The sequence below is a fragment of the Rhinopithecus roxellana genome, chromosome 1 (assembly GCF_007565055.1).
Source record: "Rhinopithecus roxellana isolate Shanxi Qingling chromosome 1, ASM756505v1, whole genome shotgun sequence".
NCBI lineage: Eukaryota > Metazoa > Chordata > Mammalia > Primates > Cercopithecidae > Rhinopithecus > Rhinopithecus roxellana.
Window position 1 is genome coordinate 185,238,982 of NC_044549.1, and position 21,160 is coordinate 185,260,141.

The 21,160-nt window shown below is 44.4% G+C and overlaps 1 protein-coding gene across 1 annotated transcript in view; it reads left to right on the forward strand.

Annotated features, from left to right (window-relative positions):
* Nucleotides 1-21,160, forward strand: part of IL20RB (interleukin 20 receptor subunit beta) — a 47,939-nt gene that overhangs the window by 20,752 nt on the left and 6,027 nt on the right. Inside the window, exons 4-6 of the mRNA XM_010364814.2 lie at nt 4,975-5,099; nt 7,458-7,608; nt 10,978-11,120. Of these exons, the coding sequence (XP_010363116.1) occupies nt 4,975-5,099; nt 7,458-7,608; nt 10,978-11,120 (419 nt within the window). The remainder of the gene's footprint in view (nt 1-4,974; nt 5,100-7,457; nt 7,609-10,977; nt 11,121-21,160) is intronic.

A 21,160-nucleotide genomic window follows, 5' to 3' on the forward strand; every position in this document is an offset into this window, starting at 1 on the left:
ACAGGCGTGAGCCACCGCACCCAGCCGACCAGGTCTATCTTACAAAGCAACCACTCTGACTGCTGTGTGGAAAGGGAACCAGAGTAGGGCAAGCCTGCAGGGCAGGGGAAGAGCAAGGAGGGGGTTGTAATACTCCTACTGATCCCAAGAGTTTGGAAGGGGATGGGAAGGAGATGATGAATCCAAGAAACACGACTGATTTAGAAAGGACAGAGCTTAGGGACCAAGTTTGTGGGGATGGAGAAGAGAGAGAGAATGATGGTGTCCAGCTGCCGACTGGAGTTGGTGAGAACACCAACTAAGGCCACTGGTCTTGAAGAATAGGAGACACCCCAGGTTTTGAGAATGAGATTTCTGCAGGATGTCATGTCATGGATGTCTGATTGGCAGCCGGAAATCAGTCTCTGAGGCTCAGAAAGCTTAAAGCCAGATACATAACACAAAGTGGTTTTGTTCGTTTGTTCGTTTTATTTTGTTTTTGAGGTGGGGTCTTGTTCTGTTGCCCAGGCTGGAGTGCAGTGCCGCCAACACAGCTCACTGCAGCCTTGACCTCCTGGGCTCAAGTGATCCTCCTGCCTCAGGCCCCCAAGAAGCTGGGACTACAGGCACACGCCACCACACCTGACTAATTTGTTTTTGTATTTTTGGTAGAGATGGGGTTTCACCATGCTGCCCAGGCTGGCCACAGACTCCTGAGCTCAAGTGATCCTCTTGCCTCAGGCTCACGAAATGCTGGGATTATAGGAATGAACCATCACAAGAGGCCATCACAAAGTTAACAGCTAAAGGTTTGGAAGTAGATGAGACTGTCTAGGGACAAGGTATTGAAGACAGACAGAGGGCAAGGTCCTGGAAAACCTCAGACTTTAAAATGTGGGTGGAGGGAAGGGCACTAGGGTAGAGAATCATGGTAGGGAGAACAGAACAGCTCCTGAGAGGCTGAAGGAAGCCCCTGGATGGGCCCTTGAGAAAGTAACTTCATGGAGTGGAGAGGATGACCATCTGGCTGCTGCGGTGGAGGACTGCATGGAGGTAGGAAGGGGCAAGGAATGGGTGGGAATGTAACCAGTTTAGAGCTGCAGGAAAGGCAAAATAAGGGTCTTCCTCGGCCTCTGTTTTTGTGATGTGGCAGAAGAGCTTCTGTTGTGAGTGATGGTGGAGGAAGGTTTGGGGCAGAATTTGCAGCATTTGGATGAGTCAAAGGTTACTGAGGAGTGTATGATATTAGATGGAAATTAGGAAGGTTTAGAAGAAGGCGAGCCCAAGCTGAAGAGCAGAGGAGGGAAGGGATGGGGCAGGAATAGGACCATTGGAATGGGATAACAAAAGGAATTTTGGTGCAGATCACGGGCTCCTTGGCCCAGGCCTCCTTCCCAGGCACCAGGACTGAAATGGAATGGAATGGAGTGACTTCATAGAATGGAGAGGATGATCATCTAGCTGAATTTGTTCCAGGAGGAGTTGGTTGAAGTGGCAGGATCTGGGGGAGATTAAGGGGCCCTGGAGGGCACTGCAAAACTGCCACTACCTGCAGTGCCCAGGCAGCACCCAGCACCACCTCCCTCGGGCTCCTAAGAGCATGGGGATCCAGCCAAGACCATTGCTGGGGGCTGGCAGCTGTTGTTGGAAAGCAGACATGGGTCACATAAAGATAAGGGAGTGCCTGCAAAACTATGTGGGTGGGGATGTGCTGTAACACCTTGTACTTAAGGAGGCCAGTATAAACAGGAAAAGAGCTTGCTGCAGGGGGAGCTGAGGTACAGGAGTCTGTACTTGCATCAGAAGATGGAAGATAACGGTTCTATGAGATCCCTCTGTGATCCAAGCAAATGAACTGGGGTGGCATCATGATCTCTTAAAGGTATTAAGTTTGTCCTCTTCCATTTGAAAAAGGCCACTCAGACTTCTCCGTAGGAATATGAAAAATCTTGATTTAAGGCTCTCCTGAAAAGGATCCCTACTCTCTCTCTCTCTCTCTTTTTTTTTTTTTTTTTGAGGCAGAGTTTTGCTCTTGTTGCCCAGGCTGGAGTGTAATGGCACGATCTTAGCTCACTGCAACCTCCGCCTCCTGGGTTCTAGCGTTTCTCCTGCCTCAGCCTCCCAAGTAGCTGGGATTACAGGAATGTGCCACCATGCTTGGCTAATTTTGTATTTTTAGTAGAGACAGAGTTTCACCATGTTGGCCAGGCTGGTCTCCAACTCCTGGCCTCAGGTGATCCACCCACCTCAGCCTCCCAAAGTGTTGGGATTACAGTGGGATTACAGGCATGAGCCGCTACGCCTAGCTGAGGGTCCACACTCTTAAAGGGAAGCTTTATTGAGAGCAAAGATTTTTTTTTTTTTTTTTTTTTTGAGACAGAGTCTCACTCTGTCGCCCAGGCTGGAGTGCAGTGGTGCCATCTCGGCTCACTGCAAGCTCCGCCTCCTAGGTTCACGCCACTCTCCTGCCTCGGCCTCCTGAGTGGCTGGGACAACAGGTGCTCGCCACCTCGCCCGGCTAATTTTTTGTATTTTTAGTAGAGACGGGATTTCACTGTGTTAGGGTCTCGATCTCCTGACCTCATGACCCGCCCACCTCGGCCTCCCAAAGTGCTGGGATTACAGGCGTGAGCCACCGCGCCCGGCCTGGGAGCAGAGGCTTTTAACTTTGCACATTCAAGTCACAGGGGAGCTTTAGAATCACTTATGCCTGGGGCCCTTCCACAGAGAGTCTGGTTTGAATGATCTGCATGCATCTTGTTCACTGGGAGTTTAAAATTCTTCCCAGATTATTTTTATGTACAGCCAGGGTTGAGATCCACTAGTAAAGAGACTAAACACCCCACACGAGGGAGGTAGAAATGTAGAAAGAAATGGGCTCACATTCTGTAGACTAACTCTGTGACTCTGGGCATGTCCCTTAATCTCTCTGTAAAACAGGAACAATGTTAGGCTGGGCGCGGTGGTTCACTTTGGGCGCGGCACTTTAGGAGGCCGAAGTGGGTGGATCACGAGGTCAGGAGATCCAGACCATCCTGGCTAACACAGGGAAACCCCATCGCCTGTAGTCCCAGCTACTTGGGAGGCTGAGGCAGGAGAATGGCATGAACCTGGGAGGCGGAGCTTGCAGTGAGGCGAGATCGTGTCACTGCACTCCAGCCTGGGTGACAGAGAGAGACTCCGTCACAAAAAACCGCCCCCACCTGCCCCCCCCCCATAAAAAAACAGGAACAATGTTTACCTTCTAAAGCTTCCTGGGCAGATTAAATGAGATAAGCATGCAGAAGGCATAGGACAGAGGTTCCTGCCCTAACGCTGTCGAACAACTCTCCTCTGAATTGAAACTTCAGATTATTTTCTCTAATTCTGGTCTCAATAAAGATGGAGATCAGAAGACCCAATTCTAATCATATCTGACAGAAAAGTCGAGGAGTGAAATATCTGTTTCCCTTCTGGAGGTGTTTCAGAGGTAGTGCTAGTGGTGCTGAGTGGTCATATGAATCTCAGCACTGAATGTGTTTTGTACAGTCGGCCCTGACTTCCCAAGTCCTCCTGACCCCCATCCAGGTAGCTCTCCAACAGCCAAGCATATACACTTCTCTGATGAGGGAGGCTAGGGGGAAAGGCTTTGTTCTCTGAAAACTCCCTCTAGGCACTGCCTTTCTTCTGAGTGTCCACTGACCCCAGGGAAGGCAGATTTAGCCCAGAGCATGCCCCAGCCCACTTTCCAATCCAAGACCAGTGATCAGGGTGGCCCTTCTGGTCCTGCAGTATCTGGGTCTGAGAGGCAGGTATAACTCCATCACCAGTAACCAGGGTGTAGAGACTATCTGTGTGGGCCTTCTGCTCTTGGTCTGCTGATGGTAAGGTATTCACAAGGGCTGTGGGCCTCTCTGCTGGGGACCTTACAATACGAAAGATAATGTTTGTGCTTATGCTGTAATTTCTAGAGTTGATTATTGGAATCTGTAAAAAGCCTGTGGGCTGGGGGCATTGGCTCACTCCTGTAATCCCAGCACTTTGGGAGCTCGAGGTGGGCAAACTGCTTGAGCCCGGGAATTAGAGACCAGTCTGGGCAATGTGGTGAAACCCCATCTCTACAAAAAATGCAAACAAAATTAGCTGAGTGTGGTGATGTGTGCCTGTAGTTCCAGCTACTTGAGAGCCTAAGATGGGAGGATTACCCAAGCCTGAGAGTTCAAGGCTGCAGTGAACCATGCTAGTGCCATTGCACACTTCAGCCTAGGTGACAGTGAGACCCTGTCTGAAAAGAAAAAAAAAGAAAAGCCAGTAACTTGCCAGCATCCCTTACTCAGGATATGAGATGAAAAATAGAATTGGGCTGAGAATAGAATGGCCAGCCGTATTCATGGTCTGCTCATCTGCTGATACGGGAAAGTTGTCAGTAGCCAGTACATGCCACAGATCTATGTGAGTTGTGGGAATGCACGTGGTCCTTCCAGATATGCTCATTCCTAAGGGGCAAAGACCGGGCCTGGCTGTTCAGTATAGACCTGAGCTCACATAGGCATTTGGCAAGCATTAAAATATAGCATCTGCTCACTTAGTGAGCCAAAGTGAGGAGCGATTTTTGCTGAAAAAGTGGTGACAGGAGGGGGCATGGATCATAAAATTTTAAAAGAGCAAGAGATAATGTTTACTGGAGTTTTTAATCACTTTTCTTGTGTATATGTGCCTCCTGGAGAAGGAACAGTGGACTTTATTAAAGGATTAAAAAAGAAGAGAATTATAGTATTTGTCATTTGTTTTTTCATTCATTCATCACTCAAAAAGCACCTGAGCATACAGCACCTGAGCACCTGCTGCATACAGGAGAGTATTTGTGTACATGTTTCCATGAGCTTGAAGCTACAGCTGACTCCCTCCCTTCCCTACAGAGACTGAAATATTTCCATAGATGTCACGGTCATTGTGTTCCAGGGAAATCAGCCCTGTCTGGGGCTGGCTTTGACTCTCCTGTTGTCTTGCCAACAGCCATCCTTACCCCACCTGGGATGGAGATCACCAAAGATGGCTTCCACCTGGTTATTGAGCTGGATGACCTGGGGCCCCAGTTTGAGTTCCTTGTGGCCTACTGGAGGAGGGAGCCTGGTGCCGAGGTGAGACTCCAGCCTTGGCCTTTGGGTCAGGCTTCGGGAAAGAAGGCACAGATCTCTGAGGGTGAGCAAAGGAAGGCGGCCCCTGCAGTGCTCACTGGGTGACATGGGGATGAGCAGTTCTGGGTGAAGTGTGCAAAAGATGGGTATGCTGACCACCCCATCAGTCTCTTCTCCAAAGAACTGCCTTGGTCCATTCAATCATTCCTTGGCTGGGAGCCTTTCCAGGCCACATCTGCTGAAGTGTGGGGCTGCCCCCTTACCCTAAACTCTAACCTAGCTGGATGCACAATATCTTTTCAATGCCTTTTTTCTCCCTCATCAGCTCATCTCCTCAGCCACTTAGGGGCAGCAGTCAGGATTTCTAGATCAACAGGATCGTTTCAAAAGCACACAAGGCTGGTACAAACCTCCTGAGGGTGTGTATCTTGGCAGGATGAAGAGGTAGAGGCAGGGATCCAGGAGCTGGCTTATGAGTAAACCCATCTAACTATGAGCAGGTGGGCCACGCAGAATGCCCAGGTGGGGTGCTGCCTTCCCCATGGGAAGGGTCCTACAGCCTGGGATGGCTGGGAGGCCAGCCCTCACAGAGGGAATAGCCAGACAAGCAGCAGCAGTTCAAGGAGTGAAGCATGAGCAGGAACTAGAGGACACTCAGACCTGTGGAGACTCTGTCCAAGCATATGGACAGTGGGCTTAGAGGCCCACTCCAGGCAGCACAAGCAAAGATAGGCTTTATCACAGGGATTAATACGGTGCAATAAGGAGCTCTCACAGATCTATGAACAGAGCTGGCACAGGGCCAGGCTACAGCCTCGCTTACCCAGAGCCCTTGCTCCCCTGTGGTGGGTCCCTGCTCTTGCACACTTTCTGTGGCCCTTTCCTAGCTTATTCCAGGCTGTGATCCCTCATCAATGCTTCCTACTCATGCCTATGATGTGCCCCCGTGCCCCTCTAGGCCTCTTAGGCCTGACTCCTCCTCACTGTGTCCTCTCTCCTTTGTCCCTGCTTCTAGTTCTCGGTATTCAGTTTCCCAAGACCAAATCCTCAGAAGAAGAATCCAATTGGTCTTGCTCGTCTTATCAGGCCAAGCTTCAGGGGTTGCTGGTAGCCAGCTCGCCCCTGATTGGACCTTTCTCAGGCCAAGGGTACCCTTGATCTTATAGCAGTATCTGGACTCAGAGCACGTGCCTCACCACCCATTCAAAGAGGGCTGTAGGTTGGGTAGGTTCCCATGAAAGGTGGTGTGGGCAGGTACAACACTGAGTTTCAGTATTTACCCCTGCTAGGCAAGAGCCCACTGTAGGATATGGCATTGCCAGCCAGGCAGATGGAGTAGTGTTGGGGACAGGGCAGAGCCTGTGCAGGAGGAAGCATGCAGCTCCCTCAGATTCACTGGGATGGAGCCCCCTACCCACCCTAGGTAACTGGCAGTGCCAGGGCTAAGAGGGGAGCATGTACCCTGAGTCATCTAGGCTTGGTTCAGGCAAGCCTCCACAGGTTCAGATGAGGAGCACAGCCTTAGGGAGGGGCATGGAGGTGGAAGGGTGAACAGATGGATGGACAGATGGGTGGATGAGTGAGGAGGTGCTGCTCATGGCTCCACTGCACTGACTCCCTGGCAGCAGTGGCCATGCCAAGCCCCCGCTCAAGTCAGGGTCTCTGCACAAATGTTACCCTATCAGAGAAGCCTTCTCTAACCACTCTGTTTAAAATGGTGCCTCCTCGTTACCATCTCTTTGCTCTGCTTTTTCCTTCACGGTCCTTATCACCACCTGATGTGTACTTTTTCATCGTCTGTCTCACCCCATGTAAGCTCTATGAGAGCAAGGACTTTGTCCATTTTGTTCAATGCTAGGTCCCTGTGCTTAGAGCAGCGCCTAGCACATAGTAGGTACTTAATAAATATGATTGAATGAATGTATGCATAAGTGAGAGGGAACATTCTGTGTGCATCCGGAAAGGAAGTATCTGCAACTTTCCTTCCTTGGCACTTTTTGCCCTTTCCAGTCCTGCTGCCTTCTGGGAATAACTTTTCTTTTTCCTTTTTTTGAGATAGAGTCTCGCTCTGTCGCCCAAGCTGGAGTGCCGCGGCATGATCTTGGCTCATGGCAACATCTGCCTCCTAGGTTCAAGCAATTCTCCTGCCTCAGCCTCCTGAGTAGCTGGGATTACAGGCACCTGCTACCACGCCCAGCTAATTTTGTATTTGTAATAGAGACGGGGTTTCACCGTATTGGCCAGGCTGGTCTTGAACTCCTGACCTCAGGTGATCTGTCCACCTCAGCCTCCCAAAGTGCTGGGATTACAGGTGTGAGCCACTGCACTTGACCAATAACTGTGTTTTCTGGTCTCTCAAAGGAACATGTCAAAATGGTGAGGAGCGGGGGTATTCCAGTGCACCTAGAAACCATGGAGCCAGGGGCTGCATACTGTGTGAAGGCCCAGACATTCGTGAAGGCCATTGGGAGGTACAGTGCCTTCAGCCAGACAGAATGTGTGGAGGTGCAAGGTAAGGCTGGCCTCTCTGTCCCTGGAGCCCTGCACAGGTGATAGCCCCTCCTGGTCATATCTCAGAGGCCTGCTGGGTTCCTTTGGTTCTGAGTTTTCCCTTAATTTCACTGACCTCCCTCATGGACTGGGTGGGTTCCCATGGTGAAAGTATGTTTGTCACTCTGATTCCCTAGAGGTAGGAGTCCACCCTGGAGCTGGGTGGGGTTAGGAGCAGCTGTCTGAAACACTTTCCCCCTTAAAGCTTCCTAGGCCTGGGGGCCAGGTGTTGCAAGACTAGTTTACCAGATAGTCACTGCCTGAGAATCAGAGCGGGCTGCAGAGGGTTCAGAGGGTTCACAGCGGGCTGCAGAGGGTTCAGAACAGGCTTCAGAGGGTCAGACCTTGGAAGGAGGCACTACATTGTATAATGCCACAGCCTTCTTCATCTGAAAGGGACGTTATGGAAAGTCTAGAGAATCCTCGTTTGAATTACTCTTTTCCCTTGAATATTTTAAGGTCAGAAAACCTACAATGTTTAATAACCCTTTGAAAAGAACCAAAACCAAATAAGAGCCTACATCCCATGATCCGTCACTCAAACGTCACTAGTTACATTTTTGTGTATAGCCTTTTAGTCTTTTTTTTTTTTTTTTTTGCCTTTTAGTCTTTAAAAAAAAAAAAACTATTATCTTTTTTAAAAGACTAATTATTACCTTAATTTTGTAGTACATTTATTTATTTATTTTTCTAAAAAAATTTATTTTATTTCATATGTAGAGACAAGGTCTTGCTCTGTTGCCTGGGCCTTGGCCTCCCAAAGAGCTGAGATTCCAGGTGTGAGCCACCACACCCGGCTCATTGAGGGCATCATCCTTCAGTCATTCCCATGTGTAGGCACATGCTGTAGTCCTATAACATATACATTATGTGCCTGCTTTTTCACAAATGTCATATGCATAACATTTTTCATGCAGATTTCCTGATTACTATTTTATACTACTTTATAAAATCATACAAGTCAAGCTTGCTTAACAATCCAAACAACACCAAAACATATAAAGTAAGGGGCAGGACCAGGCATGATGGCTCACAGCTGTAATCCTAGCACTTTGGGAGGCTGAGGCAGAAGGATTGCTTGAGCCCAGGAGTTGAACACCAGCCTGGGCAACATAGCGAGACCTCGTCTCATTTTAATAAATAAATAAATGAAGAGATGAGTGTGCCCCATTCTTCCGCATATTACTCAGGAGGTTTCCGTCAGTGAGTTTGGCGTTTAATCTTCCAGGCGTTTTCTGTGTGGTACCAATGCTCACACACATAGAAGGGATGATATTGTACCTACTACTCTGTACTTGGCTTGTCTTCACTCAGTAGTATATTGTGAACATCTTTTCATGTCAATACATATGGATCTACCTCATTTTTAAAAATTACACTTTAAGTCCTAGGGTACATGTGCACAACGTGCAGGTTTGTTGCATATGTATACATGTGCCATGTTGGTGTGCTGCACCCATTAACTCATCATTTACATTAGGTATATCTCCTAATGCTATCCCTCCCCCCTCCACCCACCCCACGGCAGACCCCGGTATGTGATGTTCCCCACCCTGTGTCCAAGTGTTCTCATTGTTCAATTCCCACCTATGAGTGAGAACATGCGGTGTTTGGTTTTCTGTCCTTGGCGATAGTTTGCTCAGAATGGTGGTTCTACCTCATTTTTAAAGGTCTGAGTGTGGTGGCTCATGCCTGTAATCCCAGCACTTTGGGAGGCTGAGGCAGGTGGATCAACTGAGGTCAGAAATTTGAGACCAGCCTGACCAATGTGGTAAAACCCCATCTCTACTAATACTACAAAAATTAGCCAGGCATGGTGGCACACGCCTGTAATCCCAGCTACTGGGAAGGCTGAGGCAAGAAAATCGCTTGAACCCAGGAGTCAGAGGTTGCAGTGAGCCAAGACTGCACCACTGCACTCTAGCCTGGGTGACAGAGCAAGACTGTCTTTAAAAAAAAGCATATGTATATGTCAATATATGTAAATGAAAGGCTGTTGCTCTAGCTCAGATGTTGCTAAGAACTGACTTATGTATATAGCTGTTTCCTTCCTTGGGATTAGTTTTTGGAATTAAAATTTCAGGAGTTGGGGAGAAGTGAGGATATGGGCACAAAGAAAACAGAAAGAATGAATAAGACCTATTATTTGATAGCACAATAGGGTGACTATAGTCAACAATAATTGAATTGTATATTTTTACATAAGTTAAAGAGTGTAATTGTATTGCTTGTAACACTAATGATAAATGTTTGAGAGGATGGCTACCTATTCTCCATGATGTGCTTATTTCACATTGCATGCCTGTATCAAAACATCTCATGTACCCCATATACACCCACTATATACTACAAAAATTAAAAATTAAAAATTGCAGGAGTGGATGAAAGGCTATGAACATTTGTGTATCTCTTGATGCGTACCACCAAAATATTTTCCAAAATCATTGAAACAATGTACAATGCCCCCAGCCACAAGTCCACCAGCTTCTCCAGTCTCATTGACTGGGCTACCCTTCACATTGCAGGTGAGTAGCCAGGCCCAAAGAGGCTAATTGTGTTGCTCAAGAGAGATGGGAAAATAACCTGTACCCTCTTCCACATCTCCAGATGCTCAAATCTGGCCTTTTCTGCTACAATTATTTGGTAGAATGACTGTGAGCTTAGGAGCCAGTCCTATCTGGGTAACCTGGGGTAGGCCACTTAACCATTCTGAGCATAGATTCCTCTTCTATAAAAGCAGGGGTACTCACACTCATTGTGAAGAACAAGCAACTACACATCCAGCCCCTAGCATAGTTCTGGAAAGCAACAGTAGCCCTAGCACACAAAATAGGGGCTTGATATATTGTAGTTATTTTCTGACTGTTTTCTGAACCATTTCCTCCATAACATGAATCAATGCCAAGAGTGAATTGTGAAACATACTTTGTTTTCAGTTACCGCCCAGCCCCATTCTGTGCTGTTTCTTTCAATACCTCTCCCTCATCCTGCCCAGGGCTTGGCACTCTGCCTTCCTCCTGGCAGTGGTGCCAAGGTACGTGCTAACACAGCAATTGGCTTAACACATGATACTCCTCCCTTTTGTGTCACAAGAAAAAGATTTTAATCTTCCCTGGGGCTTTCTGGAAACCATGCCTTAATCTGGATTCTAGAAAAATGCTTTTAATGGTGGTAATTTTGGTCACTAAGGCACACATCAAATCTCAGGATGATGGTGTCTGCCGTCTTAGCCAATGTGCAGAGTCAACTCCAGGAAACTGGGGGAGGCTCAGGATTGAAGATTTAATCTTCACTGTTGTTTTCTAAGCCTGTTTTTATCTTTTGTTTTCAGGAGAGGCCATTCCCCTGGTACTGGCCCTGTTTGCCTTTGTTGGCTTCATGCTGATCCTTGTGGTCGTGCCACTGTTCGTCTGGAAAATGGGCCGGCTGCTCCAGTACTCCTGTTGCCCCGTGGTGGTCCTCCCAGACACCTTGGTAATAGAGTAGTTCTTTATTCCTTTCAGTTTAACACTGACCAGATGTAGCTTGGACCTTAGCTGGGCATGGACACATGTTTCCATGTTTCCATCATGAGATTATAGGCACTTGCACAGAGAGGGGAGAGAAATACTTACAAAAGACTTCATTTCTAACTAGAGATACTGGAAGAAATCTCCCTTCTCCAGGGCGTGGTGACCTTCCTGAGGCAGGCCACCTCTGCTCTCTCCCAGGGCCTGGGATGGCAAAGAGAGAAGATGTGTTGCCCAGCCCAGGATGCTCAGCATTGCAGGAGTCACTCATGGTCTTCCCCTCCCAGATTGGCTTGCTGAGCATTCTTGGCCTCTTCCCACAATTGTAACAGCAACTACACCCAATAACATGTTCCAACCCAACTTATTCAATTCACATGCCAAAAGCCTCATTGTTCTCAGAGTGAAGATGTACATAGGAGGCATGGACTGTGCTTTGATTTTGGTGGGATAGGGTGGGGTGAAGAGACAATAATCTGGACCTTCATAGTGAGTGCCTGAGTTTAGGAGACCCTACCTGTATTCTCAGATCCTCATGAGGCCAGAATTCTTATCTTACTCCTGAGGGCCCTGGACCACAGGTTTGGGGCTCTCCAGTGGGTATAGGACCCATGCACCCATACAATGGTGGGGGAAACCCAAAAGCAGGCCTCCAACAGCTCCCCCATGTTCTCTGGCTGCCTCTGCAGATGTTTCACCCCAACCCTCAGACCTCAACCACACAAAGTAGTGCAACAAAGCAAAGCAAAACCAAACAAAAACAACAAAAACGAAATCAAAAAGCCCCATCCCTGTCACCCTAGGGAATTCTCACAGTTCTCTCCTGGGAGAAGGGAGCCAGTGTCAGCTTCTAGAAAGCAACTAAAGCCAGAACTGTCTGCAACTTATACATGCCCATAGCTCCTTATCAGCCTGGAGTCACTGTTTCTGAAAGGAGTCATCCTTGTGACATCTCTGTGGCCCTGCTTTCTCGCCCTACACAGGAGGAATAATTCTCACTATAAATCAGTCTTCAGGACACTCCTCCACTCTGTTATCCTAATGCCAGATCTCCCTTCTCTCCCATACTTGCGGGTAGTCATAACGACAGAGCTAAGTGCCAGATACTGTTCGAAGACTTTATATTTATTGAATCATTTGTTGTCATAAAGCTTGGCAGTGTCCTTTTTATCAGTTCTCCATCCTTCTCTGAATCACTGAATGACTTACTGCTATGCATAAAGGCAATGGGATATATCAAACCCCGGGAAAGAGGGTGGGCCTTTCTTACCCTTCAGCAAGAACGTGAGGGTCTCAAAGTACCTTGAAGCATGAAAGGATATGTATTCTGCAGTTACTGGGGAAGTGTTTTATAAATATCGATTAGGTCAAAATGTTTCATGGTATTGTTCAGATCATCTTTGTCTTTTTTTTTTTGTATAGTTGTTTTAATATTGAGAGTAGTATATCAAAATGCCACTATGAGTGCGGGCGTGTCTGTTTCTCTCTCTCTCTTTTTTTTTTTTTTTTTTCCGAGACGGAGTTTCACTGTTGTCGCCCAGGCTGGAGTATAGTGGCGCAATCTTGGCTCACTGCAACCTCTGCCTCCTGAGTTCAAGCAATTCTCCTGCCTCAGCCTCCTGAGTAACTGGGATTACAGACGCCTGCCACCACACCCGGCTAATTTTTGTATTTTTAATAGAGACAGGAGTTTCACCATGTTGGACAGGCTGGTCTCAAACTCCTGACCTCGTGATCCACCTGCCTTGGCTTCTCAAAGTGTTGGAATTACAGGCATGATTCACCACACCTGGCCTGTTTCTCTATGTCAAATTTTCCTTAACGTATTTTGAGGCTCTGTTTTAAGTTTATTCACATTTTGACATTTAAGTGTATTCAAATTTTGTTATGATTTCCCAAGTAATGGAGTCTTTTATCATTATGATATGCTCTTCTTTACCTCTGGTAATATTTCTTAGTGTCGTATCAGTATATCCTTTTTTTTAAATATATATTTTTACTTTAAATCTATCTGTATATTTATATTTAAGGTGTGTCTCTTATAGACAGCATATAGTCATTCTTTTCTATTAGTATTTTTTGGTATAAATCCATTCTGATAACCTCTGCCTTTAAACTGGTATTTTTAGTCCACTAACTTTTTTTTTTTTTTTTTTTTTTTTTTTTTTTTTTTGAGATGGAGTCCCGCTCTGTCACCCAGGCTGGAGTACAGTGGCGTGATCTTGGCTCACTGCAACCTCTGCCTCCCGGGTTTAAGGAATTCTCCTGTCTCAGCCTCCCGAGTTGCTTGGACTACAGGTGCATGCCACCACACCTGGCTAATTTTTGTATTTTAGTAGAGACGGGGTTTCACCGTATTGGTCAGGTTGGTCTTGAGTTCCTGATCTCAGGTGATCCACCCGCCTTGGCCTCCCAAAGTGTTGGGATTACAGGTGTGAGCCACTGCGCCCGGCCTCCATTAAGTTTAATCTAATGATTGATATGGTTGAATTTAGGTCTATGATTTTATTTTCTGTTTTTTTCCCCCCTTCTGTTCTTCTTTTTCTGCCTCTTTTTGGGTTAATTAAAATTTTTTTTTTGAATTTCACTTTAGTGGCTTTTTAGTTATTCTTCTTCACATTACCTTTTCATGGTTGTCCTAGGAGTTACAATATACATATTCTTAACTTTTCACAGTCTACTTAGAATTAATACTATATCATTTCACATGAAATGTAAGAATCTTGGAAGAACCTTGGAATAATTTTTGCTTTACATAGTCATATATATTTTTAAGGTATTTAAAATAATCTTTTATATTTACCCACATATTTACCATTTCTGGAACTCTTTCCTCTTTTCTGAGATCTGCATTTCCATCTGGTATGGGCTTCCTGTCATTTTATAAAACTTCTTGTCTTTTTTCTGTCATAGGTTTAGTAATGTAGATCTGCTAGTAACAAATTCTCTTAGATTTCTTTTATCTGAAAATGTCTTTATTTTGCTTTCATTCTTGAAGGATATTTTTGCTGGATTCTTGGTTGACAATTTTTTCTTACTATATTTTTATTTTAAATATTAATTATAATATTTCAAAAATAATAACATTTTATTTTAATAGAGATGGCATCTTGCTATGTTGCCCAGGCTAGTCTGGAACTCCTGGGCTTAAACAATCCGCTTTCTCAGCCTCCCAAAGTGCTGGGATGACATGTGCAAGAGCCACTGCACCCAGCTCTTACTACTTTAAAAGTGTCAATTGTCTTCTAGCTTACATTGTTTCTGATAAGTAAACAGCCATGATTTTTTTAACATCATTCTCCTATGTGAAATGGGTTCTCTTTCTCTTGCTGATTTTAAATTACCATTGGTTTTCACCGGTTAAATTATAACATGCCTAGATGGGGTTTGCATTATATTTATCTTGCTTATAGTATATTGAGCTTCTTGAATCTGTAAATGTGTATATTTTTAAGCTACAATTTGGAAAAATATCAGCCATTTTTTTCTTCTTTTTGTTTTTTAGAGAGAGGGCCTCACTCTGCCACTCAGGCTGGAGTGCAGTGGTGTGATCATGGCTCACTGCAGCCTCGACCTTCTGGGTTCAAGTGATCCTCCCACTTCAGCCTCTTGAGTAGTTTGGACTACAGGCATGTGACAGAGTAACCAGCTAATTTTTAAATTTTTTGTAGAGACAGGGTCCTGCCATGTTGTCCAGGTTGGTCTTGAACTCCTGGGCTCAAGCAATCCTCCCGCTTTGGCCTCCCAAAGTGCTGGGATTATAGGCATGAGCCACTGCGCCTGGTCACAGCTAATTATTTTATTTTTTGCAGCAATGGGGTTCTCCCTATGTTGCCCAGGCTCGTCTGGATCTCCTGGGCTCAAGTGATATCCTACTGCCTTGGCCTCCCAAAGTGTTGGGCTTAATAGACATGAACCACTGCTCCCAGCCCATATTTCTTCAGGTTTTCTTTTTTTCTCATTCTCTTCTCTGCTTCTGTGAGTCCAATCTTATTTATATTAGACCTTCAGATATTGTCTCCGTAGATCCCTGAGGCTCCATTTGTTTTTATAAAAAACTTCTTTTCCTCTTCTTTATTCTTCAGATTGAATAGTTTTATTAACCTATCTTCTTGTTCCCTGACTCTTCTGTTATCACCAGTCTGATTTTAGGCACGTCTAGTGAATTTTGTATTTAAATTTCAGTTACTGTATTTTTCAATTCTAGAATTTCCATTTGTTTCCTTTTTATAGTAAATATTCTCTGCTGAGATTTTCTATTTGGTCATTTATTATAAGAATATTTTCTTCTGTCTTTGAGGATCATTATAATACCTTTGTCTGCTTTACTTTAAAATCTTTGCTAATTTCACTAGGTGGGTCATGTCAAGGTTGGCCTTTATTGATTGTTTTGTATTTGGTATAGGTCACATTTTCCTATATTTTGTATGTCTAGTGATTTTGGATTATAGTCTGGATACTGCCAAAAATATGTTATAGAGATTTTGGATTCTGTCATGTTCCTCTGAAAACTATTGTTTGTTTTTGTTTGTTTGTTTGTTTGCTTGCTTTAGTAAGCAGTTAGTTTGGAAGACAGACTCAACTCTGGTCTCCTATGCAGTAGGCAGTTGGTATCTTTTAGACTGTTTAGCCTTAGACAGACTGGTAGGAGCTTTCCCCACACCTGCACCTCACACAGTTCGAAGGTCAATCAGATATTTGGGCAGAATTTATGTACAGAATTATAGCTCACCTTTTCTGGCTCTCTCCTTTTTGGGATTTTTCCTCTTACTTTATAACTTCTGTGTTTGCACCAATCTCTGTTTTTTGGCTTTTCAAAAACAATAAGACTTTTTTTTGAGACGGAGTCTCACTCTGTCGCCCAGGCTGGAGTGCAATGGCCGGATCTCAGCTCACTGCAAGCTCCACCTCCTGAGTTCACGCCATTCTCCTGCCTCAGCCTCCCGAGTAGCTGGGACTACAGGCGCCGCCACCTCGCCCGGCTAGTTTTTTGTATTTTTTAGTAGAGACGGGGTTTCACAGTGTTAGCCAGGATGGTCTCGATCTCCTGACTTTGTGATCCGCCCGTCTCGGCCTCCCAAAGTGCTGGGATTACAGGCTTGAGCCACCGCGCCTGGCCCAAAAACAATAAAACTTTTTATGGCACCAAGTGGGACCTGCTTTCAGGCAAGGAGCTGTGAAAAATGGGAAACTCACCCAGTGACATTCCCTTCTTCCAAGCATGAACTTTCAGTTGCTCTACCATGATTTAAGAATCTGTTTTTAACATTTGGGTCAGTTTTAAAAGTTGTTATCTGAGGAGTGTTGGTCTGATTGGCACTCCTCTGACATAAGTGGAAGTAGAAACCTGCAATAAAAGAGGAATTCCCTGACCTAATCCAAAGCGATGGTAGTGGTAGGGTGCATTTCTGGCTGAGGCATATCAATAGCTCTTCTTTCTCATACACGGTAAAAAGCTCAGCCTTCCTCAGCCTTCCTCAGCTGGGCTCCACCAGGTGGTTTTCTGTTGTGATTTCTCTCTGAACTCTGCTGTCCATGCTTATTCTTACAGGCAACTACACTCTTAACACTTTCTCTTATGTTTTCTCTTCTAGTTCTATCAGGGGGCCAGAAGAGTTTTTCTCTCTACCTCAAGATCAGGGGAATGAAGATCTTCCCAAGACCCAGTGCCTTGTTAGTGAGGAACAGGGTAAAGAGACAGGGAAAGAACCATGTAAAGGGTTAATAACTTATAGGATTTCAGGTACACAAGAAGAGTCCTCAACTGGTAAGATCTCCTAGGAATCCTGATGCATCGCGAGCCACACCCTAAAATCAGCTTTTGGAGAAAACGAAATAGCTCAGATGAAACCAGAGACTGGAAGACTCTATGACAGTATGACCAATTTCATCCATGGCAGATAGACGTCACTACCCTTGACTACCTTTTGCTTCCCTGTTCTCTGTTACCATTCTTCCTACATCATTCTGATGTCTGTTCCTACAGACATTCCCTTTCGTAAGGCTTTTAACTTTTATTCTTATTTCAAGCCAAGATTTTTAAAGTGGGCAGATTATCTGAGTCTATGCATTTCCCCACAGTGCTGTGTGAGAAGCAGATCACTAATGTCCATTGAATCCCATATACATTCTTGAGCTGTGAATCAATACTGCCACCTCCCCTCTCTCCGCTATGACTTTAGCATAGCCTAGCTGCATTTCTACATTTGTGTTACTTACAGATAATACTCCAAACTATTAAAAAGTGATATCTAGCCATCCTTGCAAAGTCGACTCATCTTTCCAACTAAACCATGGAAAATTACCAATCAGAAATCCTTGACAATTCTTCAAAAGGGTCCACTGAGTTTGTGTTTAATTTATCTGTATGGATGAAACATTTCATGTCTACGTCTAAAATTTTATAGTAGGTGATGGTTGCACTCTGAAATATGACATTAAGAATTTTTTCCATGAAAGTTTATATCACCAAGTAACAATCTTTTAAAAAATTGTTATTATACTTTAAGTTCTAGGGTACATGTATACAACCTGCAGGTTTGATACATAGGTATACATGTGCCATGTTGGTTTGCTGCACCCATCAACTCATCATTTACATTAAGTATTTCTCCTAATGCTATCCCTCCCCCAAGCCCACCCCCTGACAGGCCCCAGTATGTGATGTTCCCCACACTGTGTCCAAGTGATCTCATTGTTCAGTTCCCACCTATGAGTGAGAACATGTGGTGTTTGGTTTTCTGTCCTTGTGATAGTTTGCTGAGAGTGATGATTTCCAGCTTCATCCATGTCCCTGCAAAGGACATGAACTCATCCTTTTTTATGGCTGCATAGTATTCCATGGTATATATGTTGATGGATATTTGGGTTGGTTCCAAGTCTTTGCTATTGTGAATAGTGGCACAGAAAACATACGTGTGCATGTGTCTTTATAGCAGCATGATTTACAATCCTTTGGGTATGTACCAGGTAATGGGATTGCTGGGTCAAATGGTAATTCTAATTCTAGATCCTTGAGGAATCGCCACACTGTCTTCCACAATGGTTGAACTAATTTACACTCCCACCAACAGTGTAAAAGCATTCCTATTTCTCCATATCCTCTAGCATCTGTTGTTTCCTGACTTTTTAGTGATTACCATTCTAACTGGCGTGAGATGGTATCTCATTGTGATTTTGATCTGCATTTCTCTGATGACCAGTGATGATGAGCATTTTTTTCATGTGTCTGTTGGCCGCATGGATGTCTTCTTTTGAGAAGTTTCTGTTCATATCTTTTGCCCACTTTTTGATGGGGTTGTTTGTTTTTTACTTGTAAATTTGTTTGAGTTCTTTGTAGATTCTGGATATTAGTCCTTTGTCAGATGGTAGATTGCAAAATTTTTCTCCCATTCTGTAGGTTGCCTATTCACTCTGATGGTAGTTTCTTTTGCTGTGCAGAAACTCTTTAGGTTAATTAGATCCCATTTATCTATTTTGACTTTTGTTGCCATTGCTTTTGGTGTTTTAGTCATGAAGTCCTTGCCCATGCCTATGTCCTGAATGGTATTGCCTAGGTTTTCTTCTAGGATTTTTATGGTTTTAGGTCTAACATTTAAGTCTTTAATCCATCTTGAATTAATTTTTGTATAAGGTATAAGGAAGGGATCCAGTTTCAGCTTTCTACTTATGGCTAACCAGTTTTCCCAGCACCATTTATTAAATAGGGAATCCTTTCCCAATTCTTGTTTTTGTCAGTTTTGTCAAAGATCAGGTGGTTGTAGATGTGTGGTGTTGTTTCTGAGGGCTCTGTTCTGTTCCATTGGTCTATATATCTGTTTTGGTACCAGTACCATGCTGTTTTGGCTACTGTAGACTTGTTTGAAGACTAGTTTGAAGTCAGGTAGTATGATGCCTCCAGCTTTGTTCTTTTGGCTTAAGATTGTCTTGGCAATGCGGGGTCTTTTTTTGTTTCATATGAATTTTACAGTAGTTTTTCCCAATTCTATGAAGAAAGTCATTGGTAGCTTGATGGGGATGGCATTGAATCTATAAATTACTTTTGACAGTATGGCCATTTTCATGATATTGATTCTTCCTATCCATGAGCATGGAATATTCTTCCATTTGTTTGTGTCCTCTTTTATTTCATTGAGCAGAGGTTTGTAGTTCTTGTTGAAGAGGTCCTTCACGTCCCTTGTAAGTTGGATTCCTAGGTATTTTATTCTCTTTGTAGCAATTGTGAATGGGAGTTCACTCATGATTTGGCTCTCTGTTTGTCTGTTAATGGTGTATAGGAATGCTTGTGATTATTGCACATTGATTTTATATCCTGAGACTTTGCTTAAGTTGCTTATCAGCTTCAGGAGATTTTGGACCGAGATGATGGGGTTTTCTAAATATACAATCATGTCATCTGCAAACAGGGACAATTTGACTTCCTCATTTCCTAATCGAATACCCTTTATTTCCTTCTCTTGTCTGATTGCCCTGGCCAGAACTTCCAACACTATGTTGAATAGAAGTGATGAGAGAGGGCATCCTTGTCTTGTGCCGGTTTTCAAATGGAATGCTTCCAGTTTTTGCCCACTCAGTATTATATCGGTTGTGGGTTTGTCATAAATAGCTCTTATTATTTTGAGATACGTTCCATCAATACCTAGTTTATTGAGAGTTTTTAGCATGAAGGACTGTTGAATTTTGTCGAGGGCCTTTTCTGTATCTATTGAGATAATCATGTGGTTTTTGTCTTTGGTTCTGTTTATTTGCTGGATTACATTTATTGATTTGCATGTGTTGAACCAGCCTTGCATAGCCAGGGATGAAGCCGAGTTGATTGTAGTGGATAAGCTTTTTGATGTGCTGCTGGATTCGGTTTGCCAGTATTTTATTGAGGATTTTCGCATTGATGTTAATCAGGGATATTGGTTTAAAATTCTCTTTTTTTGTTGTGTCTCTGCCAGGCTTTGGTATCAGGATGATGCTGGCCCCATAAAATGAGTTAGAGAGGAATTCCCTCTTTTTCTATTGATTGGAATAGTTTCAGAAGGAAAGGTACCAGCTCCTCTTTGTACCTCTGGTAGAATTCAGCTGTGAATCCATCTGGTCCTGGACTTTTTTTGGTTGGTATGCTAACAATTCTTGCCTCAATTTCAGAGCCTGTTATTGGTTTATTCAGAGACTGAACTTCTTCCTGGTTTAGTCTTGAGAGGGCATATGTGTCCAGGAATTTATCCATTTCTTCTAGATTTTCTAGTTTATTTGCGTAGAGGTGTTTATAGTTTTCTCTCATGGTAGTTTGTATTTCTGTGGGGTTGGTGGTGATATCCCCTTTATCATTTTTTATTGTGTCTATTTGATTCTTTTCTCTTTTCTTCTTTGTTAGTCTTACTAGTGGTCTATCACTTTTGTTGATCTTTTCAAAAAACCATCTCCTGGATTCATTTATTTTTTGAAGGGTTTTTTGTGTGTCTATCTCTTTCAGTTCTGCTCTGAACTTAGTTATTTCTTGTCTTCTGCTAGCTTTTGAATGTGTTTGCTCTTCTCTAGTTCTTTTAATTGTGATGTTAGGGTGTCAATTTTAGATCTTTCCTGTTTTCTCTTGTGGGCATCTAGTGTTATAAATTTCCCTCTACACACTGCTTTAAATGTGTCCCAGAGATTCTGGTACGTTGTGTCTTTGTTCTCATTGGTTTCAAAGAACATCTTTTTTTTTTTTTTTTTTTTTTTTGAGACGGAGTCTCGCTCTGTCGCCCAGGCTGGAGTGCAGTGGCCGGATCTCAGCTCACTGCAAGCTCCGCCTCCCGGGTTTACGCCATTCTCCTGCCTCAGCCTCCCAAGTAGCTGGGACTACAGGCACCCGCCAACTCGCCCGGCTAGTTTTTTTTTTGTATTTTTTAGTAGAGACGGGGTTTCGCCGTGTTAGCCAGGATGGTCTCGATCTCCTGACCTCGCGATCCACCCGTCTCGGCCTCCCAAAGTGCTGGGATTACAGGCTTGAGCCACCGCGCCCGGCCTCAAAGAACA